The sequence below is a fragment of the Lampetra fluviatilis genome, chromosome 20, assembly GCF_964198595.1.
Source record: "Lampetra fluviatilis chromosome 20, kcLamFluv1.1, whole genome shotgun sequence".
NCBI lineage: Eukaryota > Metazoa > Chordata > Hyperoartia > Petromyzontiformes > Petromyzontidae > Lampetra > Lampetra fluviatilis.
In genome coordinates this window covers 10,057,798-10,076,661 of record NC_136294.1, presented here as the reverse complement: position 1 = coordinate 10,076,661, position 18,864 = coordinate 10,057,798, and the positions used below count along the sequence as shown (strand labels likewise).

The 18,864-nt window shown below is 51.0% G+C and overlaps 1 protein-coding gene across 4 annotated transcripts in view; it reads right to left on the bottom strand.

Moving 5' to 3' along the window:
* The window catches only part of MAPKAP1 (MAPK associated protein 1), a 123,377-nt gene that overhangs the window by 1,091 nt on the left and 103,422 nt on the right, over nucleotides 1–18,864 (bottom strand). For all 4 annotated transcript variants that reach the window (XM_078865588.1, XM_078865590.1, XM_078865589.1 and 1 more), the window contains one exon: nucleotides 6,866–6,963. In XM_078865588.1, coding sequence (XP_078721714.1) covers nucleotides 6,866–6,963 — 98 coding nt within the window. The remainder of the gene's footprint in view (nucleotides 1–6,865; nucleotides 6,964–18,864) is intronic.

Below are 18,864 nucleotides of genomic sequence, written 5' to 3'. Positions count from 1 at the left end.
ACCAAAAAAACTAACATATCCCAAATAACACCGTGTCAAAAATCATTAAGGGTCAAATTCCGATACGTGTAAAAAGCAGTGCGAGTAAACACGGGAGCGCCATGACGCGGTGGGCAGTGATAATCAACCGCACGCGTGGGTGGGCATGGGTGGGGGGGGGGCCTCGGGGCACGGACGGGAAAAGGTCACGCGCGTCCCGTGGGTTACATGTAAAGTTTACGAGGCGCGGCGCTCAAAACGGCGTGGCGTCGCACGCCGAGACACTCCTCCCCCCCCACGCCGGGGGTGGAGCGGTGCGCAGCCTTAACCCTGCCGCTCCCCGACACCGCCGGAAAAACGCCGCCCCCCGTGCCACCTAAGAGGCGCGGGGGCGGCTCGCGGCAGTTCTTGTCGCCCACGTCGGCAGCCCCGCGGTTCGACAAGAAGCCCGACTCGCGGTCGTAAAGCGGGGACCGCCCGCGAGTTCAATTCCCCGGTCGGGAGTCGACTCTCGCCTGTCGCACATCTCCACGGAATGAAAACGCGCCCGCGGTCAGTCGTTCGCCCACCAGGAGAGAGACCCAGCAACCCACCACGCGAACGTGGAACTTCGACCACTGGTCAAGGAGCCACCAGCAGCGATGAGTGCCACGCACTGTTGCTCCTGTGAGCCCGTGAGCTGGGTTTGCCCCCAAGCATAGGTTTACATCAGACGGGATGGAAACCGATCCGACGTTATCTGAACTGAAATCGTGACCAAGACAAGCCTCTCTCTCTCTCTATCGCCCAGGCCCTGCCTCTTACACCGCACTAATGGCTCTGTTCACTAGAACCCCCCTCCTCCACCGCCACACAACTCTGTTCATACCACTCATGTTAGCAACTCGAGTTCAGACCTTAGTCTGTGCCAGTTTGAATGAGTTCCGCTTCTCTGCTGTCTTTGCAATGGAGCACGTGGCTCTCGAGATGCAGTCAGGTGGCACTGCCGTCAGCGCGGCAGACTAACAGTAGCCAATGAGAAATGGTTGCTGGATAACCGATGTGATATTTTAAGTTTTGTGTTTAAAAATCACAAATCTCTTTATTTTCTATTAAGATGAGTGGCACTGTTTGCAGTTCGGATGGTGGCAGAGTAAAACAAAAAAAAATGCATCCATCCATCTACTATAAAAATTAAAAACTAAACATTGTGTACGATGCTAACAGCGATCGTCTTATTCCGTGATGGTCCCCTGCCAGGGGAATGTGCAACTTCCTACCACTAGCTCAGGATCTTTGGTAGACATGATCACCAATCTTTGCCCGTTTGAACAGGCAGACCGCCCTGACTTGCGGGACACACCGACTAGAGCGACGCGGCGAGGGAGACGCGGCGAGAGCGACAATATTCGGCGAGCTCCGCCAAATGAAATTTTAAGGCGCAGCCGGGGCGCGGCGCGAGGCATACGGCCTTTATGAGATAATTATGGTAATGGTCCGTAATTGCAGCTTATTAACTCTTTCTCGGTGGCCGAGCGGTATACTGATGACTTGGCTCGAATTAAAAAAAGGGCACGAGCCAGAGTGTAAAACGAGCCTCGATTGCATTTGAAAACCTCAAATTAAAAAACACACACACTCACACGCACGATTACTAATTGCAAGCTGCAGCTTGCTGGAGCGATGTATCCTCGGCTTATTAAATCGCCTGGGCACATAAGGGGCATTTGCTTCATTAATGCAGATACCATTCACCACCACAAAAGGCAGCCTCAATAATGTGGATTCCCCTTCAACACAGCACAACGTTGTCAGGAGGGCCCGTCGCTCTCCCATCTGATCCTCTGTGAGAGTTGTGTTGTTGCTTCACTCACATTTTTGCATGAGCTTTTGATTTGCCAATTACAGTTCCCAGCTGTGCACAAGAGCATTTTTGGGGGGGATTATGGGACAATTGCACGGCAAAAGTTGCAGGTATTGTGAATTCAGTTAAACACGTACGCTTTCGCAACCAATATTATCCTTAAGAAGCTTGTTTTTGGGTTAGATCGCGTACATATAGATGTGTTGTTAAACCCGCCACCCCCCAACACAGTAAACCAATTTACTCTCCAACACACCAGTGTGCTGTACAAGTAACGAATTGGCATGTTTTGTTTACGTGGCAAACTTACTAATTGGCTTTGTCAGGTGGTAGGTTTAACGACACATTTATATTTACGTCATCTAACCCAAAAAAATCTCTTATGGATTGTGCATTCAATCACCACATTACCAGGATTGTTGTAACCCATAGGTGTCGTGATATCAGCATCGCCACTACTTCCACAAGAACGCTATTGAATAAAGTATTGTGGCAATACTTGGCAACTGTGCGACCATGATGCCTTGGGTTGGGCCACATTGCAACGTACACGAGGGATGTTTTTCCCAATTTTCGGCTTTAGAAAATCTTGCCTAAATATTAAATTGTTTGTGTAAAGATCGATCCGATAATATGACGTCACATGTTCCATTACTTCCATGATGTTACCCCTAAAAGTGGTGTCAGGTGATATCAGTAAATGTAGCGCGAAGATACATTACATTATTGCATCATGTGAACTGCCTGAAAATATTTTTAAAAATACAAAGTTGTCTTTCAAATCTGAAAATCCGAAACTCATCCCTAGAAACACAGATAAGCGTCACCTGTATTTAAGCAATACCTTAGTAAACGCCAATACCGAGGTGCCTGGATATAGCTCAGATTGCAGTGTCACCATTCATGAGATCGATAACACTGAAGCCAGGGCCAGCTCAGCCCATCATCCCTCCAGGATAATTTAAAATGAGTTATCATCGGCGTAGGACTGCTCGTGGGGGAAAAGCCAACAATGGTTTCCCAGCAGACACATTTGTCCTTGCCAAGGTAATGTGGAATTTCCACTACGAGCTTAAAAAAGCCAATTGAGATGAGCACCACCCTCGTGGCCATTATAACAACGACCATGACAACGTATGAAGCCAGTACCCCTAAAAAAAAAACCACGTTTATTTTAACCAGCTAAATCCCACTGAGCTATTAGCTATTTTTCAGGAGGCAACGCGGCCACGGCCACACATGACAGCTCATCGAAGCTGCTTATTTAATCGCATCCACGCGGCCACGGCGGGAGAGAGAGAGAACACGTGGACTCCCAAATATACAGCAGGCGCCACGTCAGGATCGGGATGGAACCCACGACCTCCTGCGTACCAGGCAAGGGAGATAACGTCTCACCACCGCAGCAGCACTTACGCACCTGCTTTTGCCTGCATACATATTTGGCAAAAAAGATAGCAATTCTTACTAACAGATACCCAGAATTGGGACTTTATAAAGTATACAGACTGGGAGCATGGGAAAGGCAGGACGCATTTGCAGGTTATTTTCTCAGGGTTGGAGTGAGGGAGTCGAGAAATAGAAAGCCACAGAGCATAAATAAATGGGATCATTACACCGCAGATAGACTAGACTTCTATCACGATTCACCGTGGGAATTGCCTCCGCTTGATAAGGGACGGGCACAGGACAGAGAGTAGCATGCGAGCGGGCAGGTCACACTCTGAAAATGTTATCGCGAGCTGTGGTACGATACCAAACCAAGATTTGGTGTCAAATCTGCAATTGGCGTTTACAAAAAAAAGACTTTCATCAGATCAGAGGCTCCCTACCACACATCAGGGCCGCACATCACATCACCACGAAGTGCAGCAACCACAAAGTGAAACCTCACAAGGACCTTTGTCCAAATCTTGTGATCAACATGCTTCTGCCTGCAAGTTGTGGCTGGTTGGTGCCCTCGTGCTCTGAGAAGTTCAGGGACATGGATCAGTTCCCATGAACTCCCACGTATCAATGAAGCCAAAGTGGATGTGACGCCACTAGAGGAAGCTACGACAGGTAACACCTCAAAGTCACGTGGCTGAGATTTGCCATTGTTTTTGTGTCTCGTTAACAATGCTTTAAAGTCGTGTCGCGCGGGCCCGTGACAGACAGCCTAGGTGTGTACACAAAACATCGGTCATTTGTTTCTTTCGTTGTAGCTCCCTCCAAAGCAGCTTGGCTGTGTGTGTGTACAGCAGCAGTGGCAGTAGCAGCAGCAGCAGTGGCGGCGGTGGCAGAAATGGAGGGAGATCGCTGGGCCCCAACGGGGCCACCGCCATCAGGAACATTTACTCGAGCGCGAGCAAACCTCACAAGCGTCTCCGCAAACTTCCCGAGCCGTCAGCGGCATATGGCCATTTTTAATTAAAATTTATAACGCGCGCAATTTTGCCGTTGTTTAATAAGCAGCGCGCAAGCGGCGGCATATGCCACAGAAAGGCGCTTTTAATTAAAGACTCTTTTTTCCCCCCCCTCCTCCCCGCGCTGTCGCGTTTGCCAGCCGAGTGTCCATGATCCAAGTGTCACGGAGGTGACACTCTTTCGCTGTTTTTTTTCTTCTTATAATTTAATACATGGCACAAACAACCGCTTTATCTTCAAGAGGCAGGGTGATGTAAAATGAAGGGGGGCTGGGAGCCTCCGAGAAGACAGATTCACTGGGCCATGGAGCCAGGATTTCTGACGAGTACCACTTTGTGTGAAAGTCAACAGTGGTAGGCCTATGGATTCTCACCCATGCCAGAGGAATGTGGAATTCCACCACTGGCTCAGGGTTGTAAACGGGAGATAAGCACCACCTTGATTACTCACATGAGCCGGATATCGACTTTTGAATTCTTCGTCTCTTACGGAGGTGGCCCATGTCCAGAGGAGGATGTTGCACAGGGGTGGGTGACGTGGCCTAGCGGTCACGTGATCGCCGCTTGTTGCAGAGGTTCACCGCCCGACTCCGGCGGCCGCCCTGAATATTACTGCGATGTGTAATAACCTTGATAACATTACTCGCCGTCTGCTTTGCTCACGGCAGTCATTGAAGACCCCTCAACTTCATTCCCAACAGTAGGGTTTTTTTGCGTGCCGGTATCACGGACAAATGTTGCCAAATTCGAAGACCACCCGCAAACGATTCGATTGGGATTACCAAAAAACATCTCCCCCCTTCACGGGGAAACAAATGCGCATGTGTAGGCCAGGTGTTGAGTCACCTCGTGCCCACAGGGAAAGCAGCTACCGGGGGGTGCCCTTTTCGGACATTTGAGATGAGACATGATGTAAAGCGTTGTGAGACGCGCCACAGCATACGGGGCGGTACGTCAAAAACAAATCATTATCACGAGTGAGTCAGCCCCCTTGATGCCTCGGGTTCAAGGCCTGGAACCAGGTTGAGGATGTTGTAAGTGTCGAGGCAACGGAGCCAGCACCGCTTAGATGTAGGTTTCAAGTCTTGGGACTGGGTATCTTCACAGGGTACTCATGGACATGTTGAGACACGGGAGGTTATGAAACACATTCCTGCGGAGGGAGCTAGTAGGAACGTTGGGTTGCTCGGTAAATGGCCAGGGTCAACGGCGGCGTGGTGTATTCCGCAAATATGGCCGACTGTGAGGGCGGGTACAAGCCGGCGTGAGTAGGTTAAACGTTAACTTTTATAAGGGCACCACGGGGTGACCAGCCCCTCCCCACCCAGCCCCACCCCTCCCACCCAGCCCCACCCAGCCCCACCCCTCCCACCCAGCCCCACCCCTCCCACCCAGCCCCACCCCTCCCACCCAGCCCCACCCCTCCCACCCAGCCCCACCCCTCCCACCCAGCCCCACCCCTCCCACCCAGCCCCACCCCTCCCACCCAGCCCCACCCCTCCCACCCAGCCCCACCCCTCCCACCCAGCCCCACCCCTCCCACCCTCCCCTCCCCACCCATCCCCTCCCCTCCCAGCCCCTCCCCACCCCCCCCTCTCCACCCAGCCCCACCCCTCCCATTTTTGGATGCACGACAGACGTACTGACACAATAATCCCCTGTGGGCTGGTGTAACCAGGAGGTTCCTACCAGTATTAAGCCCAGAGGATTATGATGCCAACCGAATCTACCAGGGACAATGTGCCATCACCTCCGAGTCCTGGGTTTAAGCGGAGGGACTGGTCATCTCACAGGGTGCTACTGATGAACATTGTGGGGACACTGAGATCTCTTATGTTCCGAGTTCAAGCACTGGGGCTTTACCAGGAGCTGCCTACCATCTTGGGGCATTCAGCCAGGATCTCTGCAGTTTTATAGTAAAGCCCAAGACCCACTCATGGGGTTGAATTACAAACATGAACCACAATATCTTGCTCATCTCGTCAAGGAGCATAAACCATCACACGAACTCCAGCCATCATTGACTAGCCATCAAACAAACACGGTCACTGCATCGAGAGCGTTTAGATGCGCTTCTGCGGCCGTCTGGAATGCTCTTACGATATTAAAGAAGCCACTGGAGCTGTGGACCTTTAAATCATCTAGATTGAAAACTCACATTTCTTTAGAACTGCTTTTTGTGTTTAGTTTGTCCTCCTTCTTCCGCACCTCCGATTATCAGGGTTGGCTACTTACGGTGGCGAAAGACGTTCAACATACATGATAGCATCAGCCAGCACGTCTAGGGTTCTATGTTCACGCCTTGGTTACTGGGAATCTCTCAAGAGGCCGAAGCTCAAGCTGGAACAGCAGGACCTCTGACATCCTGTGTCTGAGCCCTGGTTGACTCCACACCCAGGTGGCTATGACCTATAACCCCACACACACATTCGATCCAAGTCTGCACTTGACTGGGATTTATTCGGCTCACGGAGGCTCAAGCGGAACGTCGACGGCATGGCTCAACAAACGCCTCTCAGGCAGCACCTGAGGGGCAGCCAAAAGAGGTTCCACGGTTCACTGCACGTCTTGAGACGGTGCATTCGGAAGAGGTCCCGCACCGTCTCAGCTCAGCCTGCGACAAAGTGCAAGCGCTCACCTTCAGAACAATCTCGTTGATGGTGGAAGCATCAGCCTGGAAGAACTGGTGCTTGTAGTCGTGGTTGTTGAGGTAGACAAGCTTGAACATCGCGTGTGCTGCACAAACGCACACACAAAACAAAGAACCACCAATGATTATTTTCCATGAAGACACATCGAGGGGGCAAGCAACATTGTTGGCAAGCTTCCTGTTGTTAAAGCTCACACAACCAGACAAAGGGGAGGTGTGGACAAAAACACGCAGGACCGGCCCACCTTTGTTCTTCGGAAGAACTTAATTTCATAACCACAACACAGCTAGTAATTATTTTAGACCCAGTGGAACTAGGGAGGCTAAGTTTGTTATTAGATACCAACGGCCAATTATTTTTTATCATTACCTGGAATGCAATCTGGGTCAATGGGATCATAGCGCTGATGTGCGTACATTCACGTACCCAGATGTACAACAAAAAAACGCTTTGCAGCCTTTTGTCGAACTCCTGCTGCATGGAAGCGCTCACGCCGTATCAGCTGTGGGGTTGTTTGATCATATTTTACCGTGCGGGTTGTTAGCCACGGACAAAAATCAAACCCGGGTGGCTCAGTGCACTAACCACTGTGCCACCACTCCACCCCACACATACGAACCATTATCAATGTACTGCTGGATGAAGGCCTCTCACAGCCATCACCATCTCACGATTTTGCGATGCAACAAATCCACCGTGCGTCTTGCACGCGAGTTAATTTGTACACAGGCTTTATCGTAGCCAGGGCAATCGATACCTAATATAAAAAAAAATTAAACTGGCATTTGGGTTTAAAATAAATACAGCAATAAGGGTGGGTGGCTGGCTGGCTGGCTCAGAGTTCTTGAGCGCACCGCTGAGATTCCATGTTCGAATCCAGGTGGATAGAGGGCGCCACGGTGGTGAGATGTGAACTACCTCGCCTGGTATACACGAGGTCGTGGGTTCGATCCTAACCCTGACACCTGAATATTTGGAGTTTGCGCGTCTTTCAACCTGGGTGCGGGGATTTTTCTCCGGGTCCTTCATTTTTTCCACTCCCCATTTCGAATCGACATCACGCGTTTAGAGTATTCGGCTGCTATCAATTCCCACATGACAAGTCACTTCTCATTGGACTATCATGTGTGGGCAGGTCGCTTCTCAAAAAGGGCTATATAGCTCAGTGCACCTTACCTGGTGACGAACGACTGCACACAAAAAAAACCCCATGGCATAAAATTTGTCCCGGCACTTCTTCTTTCGGCTAAATTACAGCTTTCAGAAGTAAAATATAGGTTAGGCTGTCGTGTGAGGAAAATGTGCAGAGCAGGTGAGAAAGTGCTGCCCTCTCGTGTGTCCGGGTGAGTCACAGGTCACTTCATTAGGTAGCTCGTGTGATACCCACGCTTCCGTGAGCAATTTCCTCTCGAAGAGTTTTTGCGCACTGCTCTGCGAGCGTTTCTCACGGCGAGACGCCAGTAGCACAAGCGAAATAAAATTAGGAAAAATGTTTTGCTTCCACTGAACAGGAAACTTAAAAACACAACAATCCATTGCTTCATATTGCAGCGGTATCATGTCGAGTCGTGTTCCCATATTAGTACTTCTCCGCTTGCCATCGACATAACTGGCAGCTGCCGCGGTGTTTATTTTGATATTTTGATTGTTCACAACAAGCGACGACGCCGCGCTGCTCCTAGACGGCCTGCGTGAAGCTGCACGCACATTCAGGCGGCGGCGGAGTGTCGCGTCGATTAATGCACCACTTTAATAATAATAGCGGCACGCCGCTCGCAATCAAAAGGCTGCGATTTCAAATGTCTACAGCGGGGGGGGGGGGGGGGGATGACCCAGCCCATCGCCAAATCTAGGGTGTATAAAATAATACGCACAGCTTTGTTAGATGTCAACAGCCTTTGTTATGTACATTTACTTGCAACTGCCATAGGAATGTGGAATTTCCACCCGTGACTTAAGGATGTAAACAGGAGTGCCCCTCCACACGAGTTGAAGTAGGAAACCACCGACCTTCTGATAAGGTAACGACAATCTCAAGATGTTTTTTTTATGCCAGTCCTGCAATGTTGCCGATTGGACACATGTTGAGAAGAGACACCGAAGATGTAATTGGAGGGGAACAGAAGGAGTAGAGGGAGATAGATGGAGGATGCCGTGGAGCGAGATACGAGGACAGTGGATGTGACTCGACAAAAAAGCACAGAGTAGAGAAGCTCGTGGCCAGAGAAAGCCCAATAATCTGACCCATGCCCGAAAAGGACTTTAAGTTTAGGAGAGGGGATATAAGATTAATCACAACATAGGTCACAACCTGCTTGCCGTACTGCCACGCACAGCTGACACGCCTGCAGGTTGGCACCTCGCACACATGGCGGGATAGCAGGCTTTACCGCGAAGAGATTAGTAACGTGCCAGTTCTGTTTGCCGGCATTTGTTTTTAATTACTTTTATGTTTGAGGACGCCCCACTGGGAGCCTTTGAAGAAGATTGCACGCTTTTGTAGTGTGTGTGTGTTGTTAATGCCTGTGTGTGGTGGCGCAGTGGTTAGTGCAAAGCACCATCAATTCGGAGATACAAGCCGATTCCTAGCCATCGCTGATATCAACGGCAAGTGCTATCTGAACTAGCGCTGGTCCTCCCCTAGGTCGACTCGGCCTTAATTGGCTAGCTGGCACAGAGTGTTAAAATGAGCACTGTGGAGATAAAGGCGGCTGGGTGTGGTCTGGCCACACTACCAACATCGGCGGTGCAGGCCTTATTAGGTCGTTGCCAACAACACTTGCCCCAACAGTCTATGAAAGCTACACAGGGGATCGTTGTGTTTGTGCATTTCACACAGTTTGTGTGTAAGCGAATAAGGAGTGTGTACGTATGTGAGTGTGTGGAGCGGTGGTGTCGGTGACGGTTAGTGCGCCACGCTACGAACCTGGTGACCCGAGTTTGATTCCCGCTCACGGCCAACACCAGTGACGATTATCTGAACCGATCCTCGGCCTCCCCTAGGTTAACTCGGCCCCAAATTAGTACCTGGTGCGGTGTGTAAGCATCACCACTAGAGAGACAAAGGTGGTCGGGCATGGTGCAGGCCACCCACCCCCTTGTGTGCGGTGTCGGCTTTCATAGGTGCTTACTAACAGCACTTCCCCAAACAGTCTGTAAAGGCTACACGGGGGTCTGTCTTTGGAGAGTGGCGGGACAGTGGTTTGAGAAATTGCGCTACAATCCCAGCCATCTTTACCTCAATTCCCATCCATGGAGAGCGGTATCTGAACATGCCGTGGGCTTTCCCTAGGTCATCTCAGCCTTAAAATAGTGCCAGGTGCAGTGTGTGTGTGAACACAGGCACTAGGAAGACAAAGGTGGTCGGATGTGGTGCTGGTTACACCGCACCCCCCCTTGCATTCCACGGTGGCCTTAGCCGGGTGTTTGTCGACAACTTTCTACTCAAGTCTCTGACGTTAAATGGAAGATCTATGTCTGAGCGTGTGCGAGACGCAACGATGGGCCAATGAGTGCCAACCCCACCAGCCCACGTGGCTGTGTGCCAGCAAAACAGGAACCTTGGTATCTTTTTTTTCTGTTCCATATGAGCGACCAACATCTGCCTCCTCGGACATTAACGAGGCATAATTAATGGCCTGGTGTGCTGTTAATGCACGCCTGTAATCCAGTGCTCTAGAGGCGGGCTTGGTGCTGAGATTGGGCAGATTTCATCAACATGCGCTGCCACGCTCCCAGCCTGCGAGGTGACGCTGGAGATGGCAACGCAACAAACAGGTTGCCAGCCAATGTGGAGGGATCGTTTAGTGTTATATTGTCGTATGTGCGGGTTTTTCTTCGAGCAGTCTTTCTTCCAACAAGGGGTTGGTCAAACGCCCCAACGCAGGACCCTCCCAAAACAAGTCCCGAGACTTATTTTATCACCTGCTGATTAAATTGTCAAGTATTACTGCAGTGGCTAGAAGTGAAGACGATTTGTTTGTCGCTTAGTCACGCATTTTTTTTTAATTCCGATTGCACTATGGGCATCACACCGCCACGAAATTCAGTACCCCCTTTGGATCACTCGCACGGCGGTGCGCGCAACCCTTTGTGTCAGAGAACAGCCCACGGAAGTGGGTATCACAGAGCTACTTTTCGAGATCCCTTCGAGTGACCTGTGATCCACGCGCAAAAGAGGGCAGCACTTTGACAACCGCTCTGCATATGACAGCGAGGTTCATCGCGCCACCGTCGAATTTATTTAGAATTCTCGTAGCTGGAATTTAGCCCAAATTCAATGTGATCGGCTTGATACCATTAATCCGCCACATTTGAAGGCAAGGAATATGATTTTTTTAAATAAATGCTGTGTCTGCAATAAGCCTGAGACTGAATGCATTGCTAATGCAAGTCCCTAGTTCCAAGTCGATCAGGAGCTTAACAGTTATTCTTTGTTAACTAACTTGGTTCCATTTATGCCAACTATTAATCCATTCATTCCCTATATTAATACATTAATTCCCACTATTAATCCATTAATTCCCACTTAATCAATTCATTCCCACTAGTAATCCATTCATGCCCACTTAATCCATTGATGACCACTATTCATCCATACATACATACAGGAATGCCTAAAAGTAACGTTATTTTTTCAGTAGGGTCCTTCATTTGGCATCTTTTGGCAACCCTATATACATTGGGAGCAAATTGGAGTACCCGGAGAAAGAAAACAACGCAAGAGGGGGATGCCACTTACAGCTCCACACAGAAGATTTCAAAAACTCATCTACTGTCTCGCCATCCGCTGGCCACCTTGCAGTTGAGGAAGTCTTTAAGCATCACAAATCAATGCGACCCACCAATGCTCATCTGCCAAGTGCTGTATATCACATGCACGTTGTTGTCGTCACCACCACCACCAGAGTTGTCTTTTCCCTCCCTGGAAGAGACTTCTTGAGTCTACTTCTACTCACACCGAACGAGTGTCTGAGATTCCACGTTCCTGTGGCGAGGGCCCGTCAGAGAAACAGGATGAATACAATTGACCTGCATAAAGTGATCCTCGTTTTGTTGATGCCCGAGTGATGGAAAGCGGAAACAAGCCCTAAACAGGAGTTGAAACGTTCCAATTGCGAGCCGCAATTCTTTAGAATATAACGTTATTGCTGCTGGTGATGTTTCTGTAACTGCCGCTGCGAATGAGTCACTGACCATTCCACTCTCCATAATCCCGGCCACTTGGGCACAGAAACATGACATTTGCGTCAGAAATTTTCGCGCAGAAATGTTGCCACCACCATCACTGCCGCCAGCGTCGACCGCAACCGCCGCCGCCGCCATCACCACCGCAGCCACCGCCACCCGGCGCTCGTGTGAACGCTGATTGATGGTGGCGTGCCGTGCTCGCAATTAATCAGCAAATGAAATTGTCAGCAGAATCGGAGCGGCGGGTGGCGGCGCGATGCAATGATCACGGGCCTGACAGCGCGTAGTCTGTAAAAAGCGCATTATTTTCCTGAGCCCTGCACACGTCGCCATCTGGCCGACTAATCAAACATTCCCTCGCAGCACCACGCCCGCCGTGTGTGCCTTCGCTGTTAACGCTTTTTTTGGAGCTTTTTCCCGCTCCTACAACCCAATGCTCTCCCCCCCCCCTCCCAGTCGTCCGCCCACCTTTCCCGTTAAGCACCTGCGTGCCTGCCGCTCGCTCGCAAAGACATTAGGCCGAGCGTAGCAGCACGGAAGCACAATTTGTCAACTTTTAATCAAGCGTAACTTATGCGAAGCGAGGCTGACAAGGTCCGGCCTTGGCAGCCAAATGAGCAAGAGCATGGTGCTCGTCTGTGAGCGGCCCAGAGCCTGTGGTGGAAAATCGACGATAAAAACGGAGGTAAATTTTATTTTACCAGGTAAGGCCCACTGAGCTATGTAGCTCTTTGTCAGAAGTGACCTGGCCCCAAATGATAGCTTAACAAAACTGGCATATCGTGTGCCAACTCATGGCAGCCAAATAAACTACTCGAAACGCATCTTTTTAAATGTGGAGGGAAAAACCTGGAGGAGCCGGGAAAAACAACCACGCGACCACGGGGAGAAAGTGCAAACTCCAAATATACAGGTGCCAGGATCCAACCCACGACCTCCTGCATGCCAGGCGAGGGAGTTAACATCTCGCCACCGCAGCACCTCATTATTGTTGTGGGGAACAATATTTCCAAAAGACGACAACTGTTGACTTCTCACAAAATGGTACTTGCTTTAGCCACAGTGGAGTAACGATGGACTGAGTAAACCACCAACATGGATTTGTGAGTCGGGCACCCTTGCCATCAGCACTTTATGGCCAAATAAGATCATTCAATTCTGAAATAAGAGTTGTATGTACTCATGTTTAAAACTTTTCCACAAACATCGATTGTATCTAAATTGTGCTATCAGTCATGTCATTCACTGAAGAGACATTGCTCTGAATTCCCTCCGTGAGCAGAGCAAATAAGACTCTCACCCAGCAGGGTGGGGGCAGTTCAAATCCCGGTCAGGGGTCTACTCAGCATACTATTCAGACAAAGACCCCAGCCTCCCACGCCCATAGCCTTAACAGACCGTCGGGGCAAGTGCTGTTAGCGAGCACCTATTAAAGCCGGCACGGCACACGAGGGGGTGGGTGGCCAGCACCACGCCCGAGACCACCTTTCTTCTCCCCAGTAGCGATGTTCACACACCGCATCAGGTACTCATTTAAAGCCGAGTCGACCTAGGGGAGGCCCAGGATCAGTTCAGATAATCATCACCGGCGTTGGCCGTGACCGGGAAATAAACCTGGGTCGCCGGGTTCGTAGCGTAGCGCGCTGACCGCTGCACTACCGTTTCCCTATACCAGCGTACCATTCATAGGGGGGTCAAACAAACGTGTAGCGCATTATTGTGGGGTGTGAACAGTGCTCATTCTATCGAGAGACTGGCCACCACCATGAGAATGTGGAATTTCCACGACCAACTCAAGGCCACACCTACATTTCCGCGCCACCCCACGTCCATTCGACACGACGTTGCGTTTCGCGTACATATATCTCGCAGCACTGCGATGTGAACCGTCCTTCTTGTTTCCGTAGTCGGGTTTTTGTACGGACAAGCTGCTGAACGGGACGTTGGTTTTGTAACAATGTCCCCCCACACCCCGGAACCCAAAGAGGTGTCGAACAGCTACGCATTAACTCGAGGAAGGGTTCGCGTGCGTGCTGGGTAAGAGCTCAAAGTAATTCGGCAGTGCCTAATCATTGCAAACAGAAAAAAAGGCTTCCTCCTGATTTAGTGGGATGCGAGTGTTGTTTTAATTTTCCTTTTTTTTTCTTACCGAGATTTAACCCAATTCTTCTCGAGTCTTAATTTTGTATCGAATTTCTTGGTAAGTGAGACAGATGCCATCCCGACACGTGCAGCTGTTTTAAACTCTTAAATGCACAACATCCTCGTGCATTTCAAAAGCGCACGGTGATAATCACTGTTACAGTTAAACAAATTATTTTGTCATGCTTGGTGCGTTGGCAGCGGACAACCACAATTAACAAAAACTCACATTCGTCACGTAGAATTATACGTGCTATGAAGCAGGGTCATTGCCCGAAACGTCGCCTATATTTATAGTTTTACATCATGGCCGCAGAGTGATTGCAGTTAAATCTTGTTTTTTTAAACATTATTTCTGATGCACCCCCGCTCTGGAGTAATTTACAGGAAATGTTCTAATTATTTCAATCCTCTCAGAGAAAAATGTGAACGCTGAACACCGTCTCAAGAGGGCACACATTCGCACCTCCGATAAGCACGGCTGGCTATGTGCGGCGCGAAAGAAGTTACGTACACATTTAACGTATGCGTGCATCGTGACAGGTAGCGGCGACTTGGGGAGGCCTTCCTCCGGCAGTGGACTTCTTCTCTCGTACGGCTGATGCAGATGCACAGCATCAACTACAATCTCAGATTCAGGTTCTCAAGTCAGATAACCGCTTGAGGAGCAGCGGAGTGGATTCGTATTTGTGGGATTGAACATTGCGTCGTTCTACCTTGAACGGTCTGTTCTGGATGACAACAGTCGCACACTACTTGAGAGTTTTTAATTTTCTATTTGTGCACCATCGGGTATCCGCATCTACTGCCATGGTTTGTGCAGCGGATGCGGTTTAGGGTGGACCATGAGCTTCGTGGTAGATCAAACCCAGCGATCTTCTGCGTTGGGTCTTTCATGGAGGTGTTTGTTTGCGAATTATTTTTGAACTCCATTCAGCTTTCCAAGCAAGCTTCAGTGGACTGATCATGGCTGATGCATCATTTGTGGTGTCTCAAAACATTCTTAATTTTCCCTGGAAAGACTTTTTCAACACGTTTCCAAAGAACCAGGAGAAATCACTTCACATTTCAACAAGTTGTGAAGATTCATGATAGGTTTTTTATCAAAGTGAGGTTTAAAAAATATATATTATAGATTTTTCAAAACTCCGTGTTCTCTAAGAAATTCAACTTATTTGAGTAACATTTTTCTTTGGGGATATTTATTGACTGTTCAGGGGGGGTCATGCTGAAGGCAACTGTCAGAGGCCACTGAGATGACGGGAGGAGATAGACCCACGCGTACGAGGGAGACGACAATTTAAAACTCTGCACAGAGTCGGCGACCTCCTTGCTGTACACTGTAGCAAGTCACCCCCGCCACTCTGCATCAGGGCCGAGGCGATCCGCACGCCTTGTGTACATGGCGATCTCTGCGCGATCCACCAACCCCGTACCTCCAAAGCAAGGCGGGGGTGGTGGGGGGGGTTTGGGGTTTGTATGTATTATATACGATGTAAACGTTGAACTACTTTCGCACCGTTATGTAGCCAAACCGTGCTAAAATCGGAGAGAGGTGCGGGGCGCACATCGGCAGCGAGCGCGGGCTCACGGCCGACCACGCGAGCCGGGAGAGGACGGTGCGGCGCTGGCCGTGGCGAATACGGCGGCGGCGTTGTCGTCGCGAGCGTTTATTAGCGCAGCTGCTACCGCCGCTGCCAAGCGGGCGAGCGGGCCGTTGTGCGGCTGGCTGGCTCCGCTCCGCGCCGTGCTGACATCTCATCGGGCCACCGACAAGCGCGCGTGATTAATAGCGGCGAACGGCGGCAAATATAATAAGGAAGCATGTTGCAACTATTATTTAAATGTCAGGGCGGCGGTGGTGGTGGGGCCTTTTTTTTTCCTCCCTCTTTTCTTTCAGGGAGGGGAGGCTGGTGTGGGGGTGGAAGGACCACCTGCTTTCGTCGGGAGCCGGGCGATTAATTAATGGGCGAGAACACAGCCGCGCGTCGGACGCCTGCCGGAGATTACCATAATGAGGCTCGGCGGAGTGGCGGAGAGCTGCCGGCTCCTGCCGCGGGTTATCGAGGCTCGCGCGCACACACGCGAGCGCGCGCACACGCATGAGCGTGCACGCGCGTGTGAATATTAATAGCCCGACCTCCCCACCCTGGCGAACCGTGCGTAGCCATGCTATGCCCGTGTCGCACGGCGAGTGGAATTTTTTTCTGGGGCGGCCAGGCTACGTTTGGTGCAGTGGACACGAGCATTCGAGTTGGGTTCGTTCGTATTCTACCGGTTGCTTGTGTTGACGTCGAAGCATCTCCACCCCCACCCCCCTCTTGCTCACATCTGTTGGAAATTCCACATTGCTATTGCAGGGGGCCAGTTTCGCCCCCTGCAATAGCAACTGTAGACCCCTGGGGATGGGCTGTGCCGATCCCCTCTTCGATTCAAGTGCTTGATCCACTGCCAGTCAGCCAGGTGAACAATATTTTGTGTACACTGCTGACGATGTTTTTGTTGACCAGGGGACATGTCTAATTCTCTAATTGAGATTAAAATTGAGATTAAAATGTTCTAAATCGAAGGAAAACATTGTCCATTATGCACAACCGCAGAAGTTATCCATAGCTACAAGTGAAGAGTTTATAGAACTCCACTTGGGTTGCCTTCTCCTTCCTTCAACGGTTTTGCGAACGTTCGCGAGACCATTGATAAGCCTCATTCGGGAGGAAAGCGGCAGTGCGCGCGCAAAGTGCACGCAAACAAAGCACGCCCGCACCAATATATCCTTCGGTCGAGTACAAGCAAGGAGATTGTTTACTCCACCTCGGTGCCAGTGCCGAGCGGAAGGGTGGAGACAGATAGACACGAAGGACACGGTCGAAACTAGACCACAAAAGCACACGTGGAACACGGCAGACCGGGGAAGGTGGACGGTGCGTGCCCGTGTTCTTCGCTGCCACGAAAAGGCAGAGGACAGAACAGGCACGAGAGAAAGGACACGCAGGAAAAAGAGTGGAAAAGACAGGCAGGTAGCGGATACAGGCAGACGGACAGACAGACAGACACAAAGCAGGCAGGAAAAGGCAGGCCAAGACAGATTGACACAAAGACAGACACACTGGCAGTCTGGCAGAAATACAGACGGGCAGACAAGTAGGTATACGGAACGGGCAGAATAACAAAACAAATGCATCCGTGTACACTTTCGCCACTTGCCACCCTTTCGCTGCTGACGTTCAATTAAAAAACAAAACCCCGCGAATCCCAACGCGTGCGCGAGCCGAGCGACACCCTGGCGGTGGGCTCGCGCGAGGACGCGTGTGACGGAGCGGGCGCTCCCCGTGACCTCCGTGCAGCGCGCTCTCGGGCACCCTCTCCCCGCAGCTCCCATTGCCTCCTCTTCCTCAATCACTCTCCCACTTGCTCGCTCCGTCCATCTCCCGCTCGCTCGCTCGCTTTCTGCTTCCCCCTCGCTCTCATTCATACTCCCTCATTAACTCTTACTCGCTCGCTCTCGACCTTCTCATTTATCTCTCCCTTGTTCACTCTTATTCGGCCGCTGTGTCTCCTGCTCTCATCTGTCATTCTCTCTCTCACCTCACACTCTCTGAGATTCTCGCATTTGTCCTCCCTCCCTCACACTCACTCGTTGTATCTACCCATCTCATTCATTTTGCTCCTCTGCCTCACTCCCTCTCATCGCTCTTCCTCCCCAGCTCACTCACCCACTCTCATCTCTCACCCCCCTTCCCCCTCAGCTCACTCACCCTCTCTCATCTCTCATCTCTCTCCCCAGCTCACTCACCCCTCTCTCATCTCTCATCTCTCTCCCCAGCTCACTCACCCCTCTCATCTCTCTCCCCAGCTCACTCACCCCTCTTTCATCTCTCATCTCTCTCCCCAGTTCACTCACCCCTCTCATCTCTCTCCCCAGTTCACTCACCCCTCTCATCTCTCTCCCCAGCTCACTCACCCTCTCCCATCTCTCCCCAGCTCACTCACCCCTCTCTCATCTCTCTCCCCAGTTCACTCACCCCTCTCATCTCTCTCCCCAGCTCACTCACCCCTCTCATCTCTCTCCCCAGCTCACTCACCCCTCCCATCTCTCTCCCCAGCTCACTCACCCCTCTCATCTCATCTCTCTCTCCAGCTCACTCACCCCTCTCATCTCATCTCTCTCCCAGCTCACTCACCATCTCCCATCTCTCTTCCCAGCTCACTCACTCCTCTCATCTCTCATCTCTCTCCCAGCTCACTCACCCCTCTCATCTCTCCCCAGCTCACTCACCCCTCTCTCATCTCTCTCCCCAGCTCACTCACCATCTCCCATCTCTCTCCCCAGCTCACTCACCCCTCTCTGATCTCTCTCCCCAGCTCACTCACCCCTCTCATCTCTCTCCCCGGCTCACTCACCCCTCTCATCTCTCCCCAGCTTACTCACCCCTCTCATCTCTCTCCCCAGCTCACTCACCCCTCTCTTCTCTCCCCAGCTCACTCACCCCCTATCATCTCTCCCCAGCTCACTCACCCCTCCCATCTCTCCCCAGCTCACTCAACCCTCTCATCTCTCTCCCCAGCTCACTCACCCCTCTCATCTCTCCTCAGCTCACTCACCCCTCTCATCTCTCCCCAGCTCACTCACCCCTCTCATCTCTCCCCAGCTCAC